The sequence below is a fragment of the Rhizophagus irregularis genome, chromosome 17 (genome assembly GCF_026210795.1).
Source record: "Rhizophagus irregularis chromosome 17, complete sequence".
Classification (NCBI taxonomy): Eukaryota; Fungi; Glomeromycota; class Glomeromycetes; order Glomerales; family Glomeraceae; genus Rhizophagus; species Rhizophagus irregularis.
Genome location: NC_089445.1, coordinates 2683288 through 2698922, shown reverse-complemented (window position 1 = coordinate 2698922; position 15635 = coordinate 2683288). Strand labels below are relative to the sequence as shown.

The 15635-nt window shown below is 26.0% G+C and overlaps 1 protein-coding gene across 1 annotated transcript, besides 2 other annotated features; it reads right to left on the bottom strand.

Annotated features, from left to right (window-relative positions):
• Positions 1-6915: 6915 nt before the first annotated feature.
• OCT59_009316 (uncharacterized protein) lies at positions 6916-9514 on the bottom strand (the record flags this gene model as incomplete). The annotated part of the gene is made up of 10 exons (XM_025331175.2): positions 6916-7353; positions 7439-7531; positions 7620-7847; positions 7933-8055; positions 8130-8425; positions 8509-8524; positions 8621-8801; positions 8887-9006; positions 9092-9221; positions 9306-9514. The coding sequence occupies 10 exons, from the start codon at positions 9512-9514 to the stop codon at positions 7055-7057; spliced, it is 1695 nt and encodes a 564-aa protein (XP_025173685.1). The 3' UTR covers positions 6916-7054.
• A 3879-nt stretch (positions 9515-13393) lies between these two features.
• Positions 13394-13428: a sequence feature (Short protein (OCT59_009315, UZO17987.1) was converted to a misc_feature.).
• Positions 13429-15225: 1797 nt separating this feature from the next.
• Positions 15226-15250: a sequence feature (Short protein (OCT59_009315, UZO17987.1) was converted to a misc_feature.).
• Between the last annotated feature and the right edge of the window lie 385 nt (positions 15251-15635).

The window sequence follows — 15635 nt, the reverse complement described above, 5'->3', positions numbered from 1 at the left end:
TAATGATAATTTTCGTGTGACAAGAATACAAGATCGACAAGCGCTAAAAAAAAAATAAATAAATCACGTTTTTTTTAAAGAGTCCCATTGATTTATTAAAGTTATTACACTAAACTTTTTTATTATAACATTAAAATAATGCAAGTGATTATATAATTTATAAACAAAAACATACAATAGCATAAAATCGGTAGTGAAACCTTTTTATTTGAACTTAGACTTTATTAGGATAAATTATTTATTATATTTTATGCAAAATGGTAGACAAATGATGCATAGATTTGATTGATAATCTACTTCTGAAATGGCTTTCAAAAGGAACCCAAACCGGTTGAACCACTAAACCGGTGCCCTATGTTTTTTTGTGCCCTTTTGGTTTTTAAAAAAAAAAACTTGGTTTGAAGCGCGATTTTTTTTTTTTATTTAAAAAAAATTATTTTTAAATTTTTTAAACCGTGAAAAAAAAATTATTATTATTGTTGGTTATTATTAATTATTTTTTTATTATTTTTATTATTATTATTATTATTATTTTTTTATTTATTTATTTATCGTATTTATTTATCTATTTATCTAATTGTTTATCTATTTATCTATTTATCTATCTATTTATTATTATTCTATTCTATTTTATTATTATTCTATCTATTTATTATTATTATTGTTTATCTGTTATTATTATTAGTTATCAGTTATTATTATTAGTTTATATAATTATAATTGTTATAATTATAATTATAATTATTTTAATTATTTTATTATTATTATTAAAAAAATCATCAATTTTTATTGAACCAATCTAAAATGATTAATGTACTTTAATGACATATGACATAAAATTACGCAAAACAATTGTTGATATACCATAATTAGGTAAATTTTTAGGTTATTAATTATTAATTGTTATTTTATAAATAAAAAAAAATAAAATTTAAATTTACTAAATTCTTTATTAAAAATGGCACGCGATAATTTCAAAAAAATAAAATATCTTTTATTTTTTTTTCTCCTGCTGGGAATTTCGGAGTATTTGAATTGGTTAAAAAAAAATGAAAAAAATAACAAGTTTAATTTGGGAAAAAAAAGTATTTTTTTTTATTTATGTAATTTATGTATAAAAATAAAAATAAAAATAAAAATAAAGAACAAATAAGACAAATAAATAAATAAAAATAAAATAAAAATAAAAAAAATAAAAATAAAAAAAATTTTTTTTTCACGATAAGAAATAATTGAACTTTTACCGAATAATTCATTTTATCGGATAACTAAATTGACTTTAACGGGTACGCATTTTTTTTACAAGTATTGTTTTATTTCATATATACATATTTATTCTTTATTCGTTTTTTATTTGTTTGTCCATTCATTAAAGTATCATTATGAATATTTCTTTCTTTTAAAAAAACATTTTTGGAAATTTTATAATAATGTAATACCTTTGCATGCAGTATGCTTGACATGACACATTCATTTAATTTTCCATTCTTTGAAATCATTTTTTTTTTTTTTTTTTTTGTAATATGCGTTTAAAAAAAAAAGTAAGGAAAATAACAGGAACTAAGACAAGTTTAAAAGTTATGCGGTTACACGAAGTTGGAATTTCTTTTGAGCCAAATATAGTTGTGACTATCATAAGGTGAAGGGGTGATTATGGCGATAAGGGTCGTAAAAGTCATCTGTAACTTGCTTTTGAATTAATAAACATTTGAAAAAAAAAAATTCGGGTACTTAATAAGAATAAATTTTTTTTAAATAGGAATAATTGGAACAATTTTTGGATAGGAATAATTTAGTTGGGAATAATACGAATAATAATAATACGCCAAATAAAATAAAAACAAAAGAAATCATATTATTTGAAAAAATTTCGAAGATTCCGTTAAAAAAAAAAATTCTCACCACCTTAATTCTCAACTAAACCCGATATTTTCAAGGGTTGATTACGCGCCAATAATATAAAAGAATATTACAGATAATTAATGTTAACTTTCAACCCTTATTTCAGATTAACATGTTAACGTAATCCTTGTATGAAATCTTTTTTAAAAAATGGATCCATATATAGTATTCATGGGGTGGTCAGGGTGATTTTGATATAGTACGATAACTTACTTCCAATAATATAATAGGAATCTTTGATAAACATTCCCAATAATTTTCCAATAATTAATTTTCAAATAATATTTTTTGTTTTTTTTTTTTTATTTTGGTTTATTTTGTTTATTCATTAAAATATTGGTTTCGGTAAACCCTTAACAAAAGGCTGCGTAAATAAATTACTTTTTTATGGTATGATGTTTCCTATTTAATATTTTAATTATCCTGATGCAAAAAAAAAAAAAAATATTAAACAAAAAAAAAACCCTCAAAAAAAAAAACACAATAATTGAATGAAATTGCTTTATTATTGTTGGTTTCGAATTTTTTCTTTTACATTTTATTTTGCAAAGAAAAAAATATTTTTTTTTTTTTTTAAAAAAAAAAATTCTCAAACTGCGCATTACCCTTTTTTTGTCATACCTGCATAGTGTAGGGCCCATAACAATTTCTTGATATGGTTAATTTCATTCATTTATCGTTTGACTACTTCTCATATAAAAGGAAATATATAGAGTTTATCTTTATATTAATATATATTAAAAATTAATTATTATAATTAATTTTATAATTTTTTAATATATTTTCGGACAAAGGTTGATCCATGGCACGTGCTGAACCTAAAAAATTAATTGAATTAATATATACTGTATGTAGTAATAATAAATATCGTAATAATAATAATAATAATAATAATAATAATAATTTGAACCTTATAAACTAATTAATAAAAAATTAATAATTAATAAATTAATTTCTTATTCGCTAAATTCGTTACAAGTATTGTAAGTATTGTGTTTGGAACGGGACAAAAAAAAAAAATTGAATGAAACACATTTTAAACTTTCATAGCGCATATTAGGTGTTAGAGAAGTTCATCCCTCTAAATCTAAGTGGCTCATCAATTTATGCCATTTTAGTTTTTTTTTTAACAATCTTTTTACTTTAACCCCTTTACTTTATCCCTTTTACTTTATCCCTTATTTTTTTTTTATTAAACAATAGCAATGTTTGCCACCAATTAATAAATGAATTATTAAGCAATAAAAATGTGGCGAAAAAAAATGAATCACGTGAACTAATGAGGACTGAGTCATAAGTCATAACATGCGTCTTGTCACACCAAAAAAAAAGAACCATGACACTGGTCACACCAAAATCATTGAAACATTCCCTTTTTAGTGACTATTACAATCTTTTGATTCTAAGACTTCTTTTTATAACTTTTAATGGAGACTTCCGAGAATATAACTTTTTTATTACATTGTACTTGTACATTAACCCCATGAAATTATACTCCCACAATGATTCCATAAATTATTTAATATAAAGGGGAAGAAGAGGAAAGTTCTTTTTTTTTATTTCAATTGGTGATTAGTAAACTATCACATGATTTTTTTTTTTTTTAGCGTTTGTTCGAAAAAGGAAGGCGGACCTTTCCGAAAAGGCGAAGCATGCTTTTTCTTTAGAAAACTATTTTCAGAAAAAAGAATCTTACAGAAAAAGAAAGCGCAGTCTTTTTTTTTTTTTTTTTTTCTGCGCATTTCCTTTTTTTTTATGGATCAATCAGAACTTGATAACTTGTTGCTACTTGTTGAAATTTTGTGATACGTACGAAATTCAGAGATCAAAAATGAATAAAGACAAAAAAAGATAATTATTTTAATAAATTTCATCGATTTATTTAAAAATGTGAAACATTATTTTTTTTATCGAATAAAAATATTGATTTGGTAAACCAATTGTTTATTTCTTAGGGTGTTCGTGTTCGTACTGGTTGTTTGATTGTTTGGCCGAACTATTGAAGTAATTGAAGTAATTAACCGTTAAAGTAATTAAACTGTTGAAGTAGTTAATTTAATATTCTGGCTGAACAAAAGATTCACGTAGAATTTTGTGAATTTACATAAAACTTAAAACTAGGGTACTATCCCCAAGAATGTGAACATATGATTGTTGCTACCAAGAAACTTGATGATTCAACACCGACTATAGAACTAATATCTAAAATAGCGTGATGATTGCGCACCCAAAGGTTGTTATGCATTAGGAGTCAATAAAAATTTGTTTGTACTGTGGGAACAATATAATATACATAAAGTTCCAAATCGAATACTAAAGTCGCCAGATATTGGATCAATACATAAAGGTGTTGATCTATAAAGCGCAACGAGAGAAATTGTTTAAGTTAAATATTAATTTTTTCTTAAAACACATCCAAAAATTTAATTATTAAAATCATTTGATTGTCTTTTATCTAAATTATTGATCATTTCGTACATTTTTTCAAAAAGGTACGTAGAATATTGTTTTAAAACATTTATGTAGAACACCTATGTAGAACGTTTGATGGTAAAGGTGGTAAAGATAATAATAGAGATAGTAACAATAAAACGCTTTCTTTTATTAAAAAAATTATTATAAATAAGCATGAGAAAAAAGTGAATTTATTATATATTTCATAACGTTATTTCAGTTAATATTAAAGATGGTCTGATACCCTGATTTGTTAAATTTTAATCAATAATTATAATTTTCATAAATTTCTTTACCATTTTTTCCTTCTTTTTTAAAGTCTATTCTAAAAGCGAGATTTATTAGATTACCTATTGTATATAATTTTATTACCAAAGTACCAATATGAGTATCAATGCTACCAAAATACAATATGAGTACCAAATGCTATACAGAAAGTTGAATCTAACGCGTTGCGCTGGGGATGGACTAATTAAATCAAATATTCAAACATTGAACTGTAATACGTTATTCTTATTAAAAATGGACTCATTCTCATACCTTCACAAGTCACAACTCTAAATTCTTGTTATGGAGTATTCGAGAGTATTCGTACAAAATTTGATAAATCTCTTTCCAAATTCTGCAAAAATATTCTGAATTATTGTTCCCTTTCGTTATAATGCCTTTCTTTTCTAAAAAAGATTATTCAAATCTCAATAACTGTCTTCAATGATAATAATATATATACCGTATAGCATATATACCGTATAACACTGATTAAAAGACCCCTCTTTTGCGTCCGCCCATATAAAATACTCGTCTCAATATATCAAATATGTAATAAGTGGATTTATTTAATTTCCTAAAAATCATCAGATTCAAAAATTATAATAAATTAAATTTAAATTATTCATATGTTAAATTTTTCTAGTACTAACATTTAGACCCGGCGTATTTAATTATTTTTTAAATAACGACAATATCGTCAGTTCGTCACGTATTATTGCATTACAGTACTTAAACACAAAAGGTTCAGGTTTATCATTAACGGAAAAAACACTAAAAGAACTTAGGTTTTAGACCAATCCCCTCATTTTAAAAAAAAAATCTGACCATTTAGTCCGTCACTTAGTGTCTCGCATACAATGTAATATTTTTTTTCGTGTGTTATGTGTTTTTCTTTCTGCGTATAATATGATCGCTGAAAGCAAAATAAATCTTTATTAATCAAGGATATAATAAAAAGTTTTGGAAATTATTCAAATTATTCTCAAAATTAAAAATAAAAAAAAAATCCAATATACCTTTCTCCCAAATATCACGTGATTTATTCATCAGTTTCTTCAGAATAAATCATAATGCTGGTCAGAATTATTTAAATTTTAACATAGAAATTTTTGATAATCGATGAAAAAAAAAAAAAATAAAATAAAATAAAAAAAAAGTAAATTTAGCGACTTTCTTTTTTTAAAAAAATTTTTAACTTTTATTTATAAATATTTATAAATATAAAAATGGTAAAAATCAATATTTAATAAAATGATTAAAAAAAAAGTATCGGTTTTTACAACAATTTTTTTTTTAAAAAAAAATTCTTTTTTTTTTTGTAATTTTTTTTTATATTTAGGAATATATTTTTTCCGAACAAAAATTGAAAAAAAGTTTTTTTTTTTGATTTTTTTAAAACCGATAAAAAAATAATTTTAATAAAAATATTTTTAATATTTTTTCAATAAACATTTTATTTTTTATTTTTTATTTTTTTTTTCATTGGAATTGGGACCTTCCAATTCCAATATCCTTCCAATGTTCCAATGTTCCAAATAATTTTTTTTTTTTATTGTAAATAATATTTATGCCATTTATGCAAAGTACATCCAATCTTATTTGAACCTTCCAATAATTTTATCGGAATTTTTGGAATTTTGGAATTGAAGGAATTGGAATTGGAATTGGAAGATTTGGAATATTGGAATTGGAAGAATTGAAAGAAAAAAAAAAAAGTTCAACGTTGCTTCTAATATTCTAGTTGAACATCACACTACATAACTTTGTTATCTATATTAGCAATATTTAACATCCGATAAGATTATTATGAAAGGATGAACACTTTGTTATATAATTGTAAACTTATAATATTATTACATCCGATAGAAACTTTTAATTGAAGTTTTTTTTTGAATTACGTTTTGTTTGTTATTATTGATAAACTTTATAGAAGCACGCAATCATTAAATTTGAATCATCCGCAAATCAATTCTTCAAATCTAAAGTATTTAATGTTTTACAATTTATAAGGTAATTAAATTAGTTGAAGGAATTAAAGAATTGAATTTTCTTTATAATCCTTATAATAATTTATTCATTGGTTCTCATCTGTCACACAAATGCATAATACTACAGACGAATTAATAATGTTTAGTTAACCAAAAGTTATAATCGGTATTCGGATTAATTATATCCGATTCTTAAAAGTTATACTTACGGATTAATTATATCCGATACTTTACGGATTAATTATATCCGATTCTTCGGATTAAAAATATCACGTGAAAAATCAGCCATATATTTTTTTTTCAATGAATTTTTTATTTATCTAAACACAATTAAGGATTACATACAAATAAATAAAATTATATAGAGTTTTTTTTTTCTAATAATGTATTATACAAATTATTAAATTACAGTTTTTATGTATGTGAATATGCAATTCTATTTACTCAAAAGCGACTACTGTATCAGTAGTTCTTAAACTAGGTTTATGATTTCCCATAAAGAGTGAAGCAAGGAAACATAATATACCTATTGGTATATCTGCTGTGAAAGCAGTTCTTAAAGCACCAACATAAGCGGAAATAACTGGACCCCTTATTTCTATTGGTAATTGATTAACTACAGTAGCGGAAGCTTTTACCGCGCCAGCGAGTTCAGGTGGAATTGCAATATTCTCAATATTATTAGTAAGAACATTTGAGAATATTGTGCCAACTATTGCAACACCAAATACGGCACCAACTATAATAATTAATGAAAAAAATAAATTATTAATATTATTGAATTTCATCATTTTTTTTTAAAAAAAATTAATTTTGGTACTTACTTAATCTAAAGAACATTAAAAGAGCAGTAACAGATGCAACATCTTTATATTCGACAATTCCTTGTCCGCAAAGCAATGTGGTCTGCATTATAACTTTAAAAAATAAAGAGTCATAATAATGTCAATAAAAAGTTTTCAAAAAAATATTTCCCCCCAACAGCTATATGTAAAAATAACTTACGCCCTATTCCTAAGCCGGCAATAATCATATAACAAATTTGAGGTGCTCTTCCACTATTTTCGTCCCATAAAGTTATCAATCCTGATCCAATTGCGATCAATGCTGCTCCTGTCATACTTAATGTACGATAAGCGAATTTGTCGGTTCGTGATACGGCTTGTCCTGAAGATACTGAGGCAATTACTACACCAAGAATTAATGGAATTAACTCTAAACCTGATGTGGTGGCTAAGGAAAGAAAAACAAAATTGATGGCGTAAGTTTATAAAGATTATATTTAGTAAGAGGTTTTCTCAAAAAGAAAGATACTTACCAGAATCACCTTTTACGACTTGGAAATAAAGTGGAACGTAATAAACCAACGAAAAGAATGCCATTCCTTGAAAGAAATTTGTAGTAAAGCATCCAACGACATGCAATCGTTTAAACAAATGTGCTATAATAATAAAATATATTATATTAGTTTTACTGATGTACAAATTTTCTCGATTAAATAGCAAACGAACTTACGAGGAGCAACGGGTTCGATTGCTAATTTGGTTTCAACGAGACCAAATATTATATATCCAACGAATCCAACAACTAATAATACGATAATTACGGGAGAACTCCACGGGTATTCATTTCCTCCCCAATTCAATGGTAATAAAAGTGCTATAGTAGATCCAACTACAACTATTGTTCCGATATAATCTATTCGTTTAAGTTTTTGCAATAATGAACCTTTTGGACGTGGTATACGGAGTAAGAATATTGCTACAATAACTGTTATTGCTCCCAACGGAAGGTTAATATAAAATGACCATCTAATAAATATAAAAAAAAAAAAAAAAGGATTAATAACAGTTACATGATTGAAGAGTTGATAAATTGTTATCAATATATTTACCTCCAAGTTACGTGATCTAAATTAAGTTTAAAAATGAAAAAAATTATAATTGATTAGTATCTTTATTTGAAATTGGCCTTTTTTTTTTTATTTGCATTTTGAATTTATTTACCTGTAAAAGCTCCACCGAGCAATGGACCTATCACGGAAGAGACACCATAAACACCACCAATCATTCCTTGATATTTTCCACGATCTTGAAGCGAAACGATATCTGATATTATAATCATAACCAAACTGAGAATACCACCACCTCCTACACCGGCTATGGCACGGAAAATAATCATTGTGGTCTAAAAATCACGAAAATTACGAAAATTAGAATTAAAAAAAACAAATTACCAATAAGACAAAAATTTTTATTAGTCAAGTAAGTACCATATTTGGAGCTAAACCGCATAGTAAACTTCCTATTTCGAACGTTATAACTGCAAATAAGAACGTTGCTTTTCTGCCGAAAATATCGGAAAATTTTCCATAAGTTGGTTGGAAAGCCGTCTAAGAACATGTAAAAGAGATTTTTTTAAATACATGTGTGTAAAGAGAAAGCGCAGTAAAGAATGAGCACGTGACAAAAATTTACCATTGTCAGTAAATAAGCAGTGGCAACCCATGCAATTTTATCCAATGCTTTAAAGTCTGAAGCAATCGCTGGTAATGCCGTCGCAACGATAGTTTGATCCAATGCAGCTAACAAAACACCAAATGCCAACCTTTTTTTTTTAAAAAAAAAAAATTTTATCGTTAATTGCTGATAATTTCGGGATAAACATTAATTTGATTAGGTTATCACATACCCAAACATCACTAGAAATAATTGGAGCCTCCCTAATTGTACTAGGGGTTGTCCATTTCTTGGCGTTGCATTATTATCGCCACCAACTGTTGTTTGGGCTTCTAAATCATTGTTTGTCTCAACTTTATTATCATTGACGTTTTTTATTTCCTCCACAGTGTTTGAATCCGTCGAAGTTGTATCTGGTGTTGTAGTTTTTTCTGATGACATGTTTTTTAATTTATTATTGATTGTAATTCTTTAATTAATTCTCTTTAATTATGTTTGAGTTTTTCTTATAATTTTGGTATATAAAAAAAAGATTTTTCTTTTCTTCTTTTTTTTTAAAAAAAAAAAATAATTGAAAAAAGATATATCTGTTTTTTTTTTATTTTTTCTAAAAAAAAGAAACTTTTTATATCCTTTTATCTTTTTTTTTTTTTAAAAAAAAAAATTTTTTTTGTCTTTTGAAAATCTATTTCGACATCTCTTTATATATTTTTTTTAAACAATCGCGAATTTTTCATCACTTTTTTTTTTATGCTTAAACATTTAACCGGCAGGATTATAAAAACTTAATTTTTTTATTTGTCAGCTCGGCATATTGAAGAAATATTTCCGTAAATTTAATAGCCGGAAAATTATCGTAGTTTTGCCGGAACTAATTAATTTCTTACCATAATTGTAATATCATTTAATCAGATTGTCAATCTTTCATTAAATATTATGTATTGTATTATCGTTAAATATGGACATTCCAATTAGTTTAACGTCCTTTCTGGCTGAAAAATTTGAGGGAATAATTTAAACAAACATGATATTTAAACAAATTAAAATTTTCGGAAGTTTTTGGTAAATCGGAAATATTCGGTACACCCAATTTCAGAAAAGAGAGAGGGGGTACTTTAAACATATGTGAACATATGTGTTTAAATTATTTTAAAATTTCCAAAAATAGAGGAGGGGAGGACGTTAAACTAAAAATTAATTTGAAATGACCTTAATAAGAACCAAAATAAAGAACTGCAATAAACTATTATAATCTTCATAAAATGAAAACTTGCCAAAAAACAATCGTTTTAAATTTTGTCACCTGTTGCTGCGAGTCTGAGAGTAACAGTAAAATATCACTCGGAATTAATTTATCCGAAATATGCATCAAATTTTGTTGGATAATTTAATGCTTTGATAATAATATTATAATGTTCACAAAATGTTCACAGATCTTTTGACAATCTTCCTTAATAGTAGAAATCAGAATTGCGCCATGAAAATCATAACTACCTTGTTATATATCTTACATCCGAAAAAATTGTGACAAACGTAAAAAACGTTAGCTCTCGTTAATGTCATATGAAATTTGAGGTGTTAAATTTTGATTTTATTGGTCCCGGCAATACCGGTCCCTAATAACCTTAATAATCAGCGTAATCTTTCTCTCATCCACACAAATCTTTGAATGGGTTCGATCAATTCCTTTGAGTAACATTATACAATTTTTAAGTTAATTATTGTTTCAATTTTGCACCTCCCAAAAAATCCTCTTTATATTCAGTTTATAAAGATTGCTTGACATTTTTCTTTACTATTCGCATACTCACGTTTTAACGTCACAGTCAATTCTAATTAAAAAAAAAATTGAAAAAGAACAAACTAAACTATTTATTTCAAGGTAAAAAAAAATTAGTTCTAAACAAATAATCAAATTTGAATACCTAAGTTTAAAAATCATCCAATTCATCATCTGCAAAGAATAAAGTAGATCTCGCTCTGTGTTACATCCCATTTGTACTTTTCGAAGCGATATTCTAAGTATCTAGAATTTAAGAACTGGTTACGGAAATTTACTGAGGAATGGATACAGCTAAATTTGGTAGTTTGAATAAAAAAAAAAGAACATGACTATTTGGATCAGAATTTGTTGTACAAGTAGCACAAATGATTAATGGACGGTCTTCACCGGACCGGTTAATTATCTATAATAAGCCGATGATTGATTATGACGTATTTGGCTAATTTATGATTTATTTTGATGTGTACAAAAACGGAATTTAGGATTAAAAAAAAAATTATTTTTTTTCAGAATTTCCCGATCATTAATCGTGATAATTAATAATACAATATATATATTCAGTAATACATAAACATTATTTTAGTTAAAAAATTAAATAAATTAGCTTTTTATATATTAATTAAATTTAAACTTTCCAAAAAATACGACAAATATAGTCACACGACGATTCATGCCAAATTGTTTAGTCTTTTTTCTTTGTTACTTCTCGAAATTATATAAATAATTAATAAAATATTCGATATTTTCACCAAGGCCGCAGTTACGCAACGATGAGTAACTGCCGTTTTTATCGGTCTCGATCACTCTCGAATATTCTCACCGGTTATGACCTCAGTTACCGTTACGCAATGATGACTAACCTCGGTCTTATCTATTTAAAAAGTTCAAGAAAAAATATTTTTATTATTGAGAGAAAAGAATTTACAGTCTGACCTACACCCCTTGGGACCATATGCATAATTTTCAAAATGGTGCATTTAGAGGGGGTGTGCATTTATACTGCATTTATATATATATTTTATAAGCTTGGGACTGAACCAGAAAGTGCATTTAAAGAGGGTATATATAGTGGGTGCAATTATGGAGAGTGCAATTATAGAGGTCTGACTGTATTTGTTATTTTTAAACTTTGCTTATAATTAACGGATTACACAAGCAGTCTCGATAAACCGGATCTTCAATAAACCGGAGCCTTGGAGTTGGGTCTGGAATGGATTACTATGCATGGTACAATATATAAATTTATTTTCAATATATCAGAATTTCCCAATGGAACGGTTTCCTGTGTATTTAGAAATTTGAACGAAATAATAATGTTTATTTATATTTTCCATTATCCCTATTTATAATATGTTTGACTAATTTTCTTTTGTCAAAGTTTATGATTTTTAGAATTCATTTTTGATATATTGTATCTCCTTTTTATTTATGAAATTAGAAATTTCTTCATGGTAGGGGTTAGATTTTCGAATAAATTGATGAATTATAGGATTAATTACTACTGGTTTTAACTCTAAGAGTAAACTTTTACTTTATATCAATTTTTTTTAAAAAAAAAATCAGGTAAATTGATGCTTCTATCGTTGCAATGAGTGGTCTTTTCAATTTCTTAGCTCATGAAATGCTAAATGAGCAAAACTTAATTTACTTTGTTAATGACAAAATTTATTTTTAGAACTAAAATCAGTAACTTTAATTTATAATTTCAGAGGCATTGGCTATTATGAATTTTTTTTTTTTTGAAAATTAAAATTACGTATCTTCTATTGATCATCAAACTTTCAATATGGCCGATGACAATACTCAGTAGAATGTGATTAGCCGGGATTGTATATTTATATGGAGAGATTATTTAATAATCTCTTCATATAAATATACTAGAGGTTGGAACCGGTTAAAATGGTTAACCGGTTAAGACATTTATTAACAGGTTAAGACATTTATTAACAGGTTAAAATGCCGAAAATATTTTGTAATTCTGGCAAAATTTACAGTGCCCGCCAGAATTATAAATCACGGGACTTCGGATAAAAGTTTAGCCATCAGGTAATTCATAATGTGGGCCGAAATTCATAGTGCCGGCCAGACAATTTCGGCCTGAATTTCGACTTTCGGCCAGAGTTTCGTTTCGATTAGTTAGAGTTTTGATCTGGCCTAATTTTGGCCGGGATTAAAAATATATATGATGCTAATCCTGGCCGAATTTTAATGCTGACTAGGATTGAGTTTTAACCGGTTAAGACTTTTCCATCCTCTAGATTATTAAATATCTTTTTTTTTATACTGTATCATATTATCACATATATATATAACGTATATATGTAATCGACAAGGTTGATATTTTTACGGCAATTAATTATGTTAAAGGTTGCATTTAATGTTTTAAAATAGTATCAAGTATATAAAAGATAAAATAAAAATAAAAATAAAAATTTCATGAGCCAAAATTAATAAATAAATTTAAAGTGAATTGAGTGAATTAATCGACGATAGCGCCTTAGTGTAGCATCAAATTTTGAAATTTAATTTTTAAGAAATTAAATATCAAAATTAAGTTCCTCGGTAGTGTAATCTATATAATAAACGGAATTAATTAGTTTGGATTTATCAATTTAACAGAAATATTGTTATTAATAATATCACTTACTACTATTATTGTTTGATTTATCGGAATTTATGATATCATTAATATCAAATTTAATATCAAATATGAGTTCTTTTGTTAAGGAATCTAGGAGAAAAAAAAATGTAAATATTAATATCATAAAGAATATATATGAACATTTTCTGGATGTTTTTTAGACGTACCCGGCGTACCATCATTTTTATTTTCATATAATTTAGATTTTTTAACATTATCTAAATAACGTTGAAATTATAATTGTTTTAACAAACTTTTCAACTTAACTTTTGAAAAATTAGTACCTTCATTATTATTTTCAATCAGATTATTGTTAAATTTCCTTTTGCCTATTTTTTAAAAAAACAATAGATATACAAAATTATAATAATTTTTGCAAATACGGGCTAATCAAAAAATAGATACTGTATGAATAAAACAAATTTCTTACCAAATTCTGGAATAATACTTTGGCTTTTTAAGCTTTTGGTAAATTTTACAGATTTTATCATTGTACTTAAAGGTCGACTTTTATAAATGTCTCCTGGATTATTTGTTGTTATGGGTCCAATATCCGGTGAATTTATAATTTTAGTTTGATTATAACTTTCATTCTGATAATACAATTTACTACCATAACGAGTAAATATATCACAAATCTCGTGAGCATTTGGTCTTTTATTTGGATCAGAGTGCCAACATTCTTGCATTAATTCGATATAACCTTCAGGTGCATTTGTAACAATTGGTGGTCGTAAACCATCACATATTTCAATAATAAGATTTGTATCATGACTTTTATCCCAAAATGGTCTTCTACCTGTCATCAATTCCCACATAATCATACCATAACTATATATATCTGAAGCTTTAGTATATTTTTGTCCTTGAAAAATCTCTGGAGCAACGTAAGGAATGATTCCATAAACTTCATTATCATCATCTGATGACTCAATTGCAGATTTACTTATCCCAAAATCACCCGTTATTGCAGATGTCTTATACTTACCTTTTGTTTCTTTACTAAAAATATTTCCGCTGTGGTAATCTTGATGAATAATATTTGAATTGTGTAAATCTTTAAGACCCCCGATCATGTCAAACAATTTCTTTAATTTAATTTTCCAACTAATATTAAAAAAGTTCTTTGTAATAAAATGTGTTAAATCTCCTGATTCATAATAATTTGTAATTATCATAAAATTTTGGTTAACGGAATTTTGAGTAATTCCAAAATATTTATTAATAAAATTGTAATCATCATTAGTGGTCATATTTTTTAAGATGAAATTATAAAATATTTTAAGCTAAAATAAAAGTTGTTAGTTAGTTAATTCATTGTACTGTATATTAATATTTGTGGTCAAAAGATGCAATACCTCATTTAATTCCTTAGAATCAATATTATTAGAATTATTAAGCTCCTTGAGTACTACTATCATTCTACCACAACGATCAAATTCCTGTTTTTCTTCATTCCATTTATTAGATATTGGACCATCAATCCAAGTAGCTTTATAAATCTTACTAAATCCTCCTTCAGCAATAAATTCTATATCCTTGAATCTACCATAAGGGACAAATTCTAATTTCGCTTTTCTATAATTATAATCGTGATTACTAATGTGCTCTTTATAAAATCATCAATAACTTTATTTCCACTTAATACAGCTGATTTTGCTTTGTAACATTGGTGACAAATCCGATGAATTTCATTCATGAAATTTCTTTTTTTCTTGCATTCATTACATTTCTTAACTTTCAGTTTAGACATGTTTTGACGTTGGATGATTTAAATTTGTAAATTCCTGATTTAGTCAATATATATATACTGTATCTCTCAATTTAGTTGACAAGTGAGGTTGGACGTCAATTAGGGGATGGCCGGAAATGACGTAATTTAAATTTTAGGGATTTTTGGCCCCCTTAGGAAATGACGTCATTTCTGGCCATCCCCTTAGTAAATAAAATTGACATGTACTGTAATTTGTAGTAACACTGGTGACAAATTCGGTGAATTTCATTCACGAAATTTCTTTTTTTCTTGCATTCATTACATTTTTCAACTTTCAGTTTAGACATGTTTTGACATTGGATGACTTAAATTTGTAAATTCCTGATTTGGTCAATATATACTGTATCTCGGGATAGATGAGTCA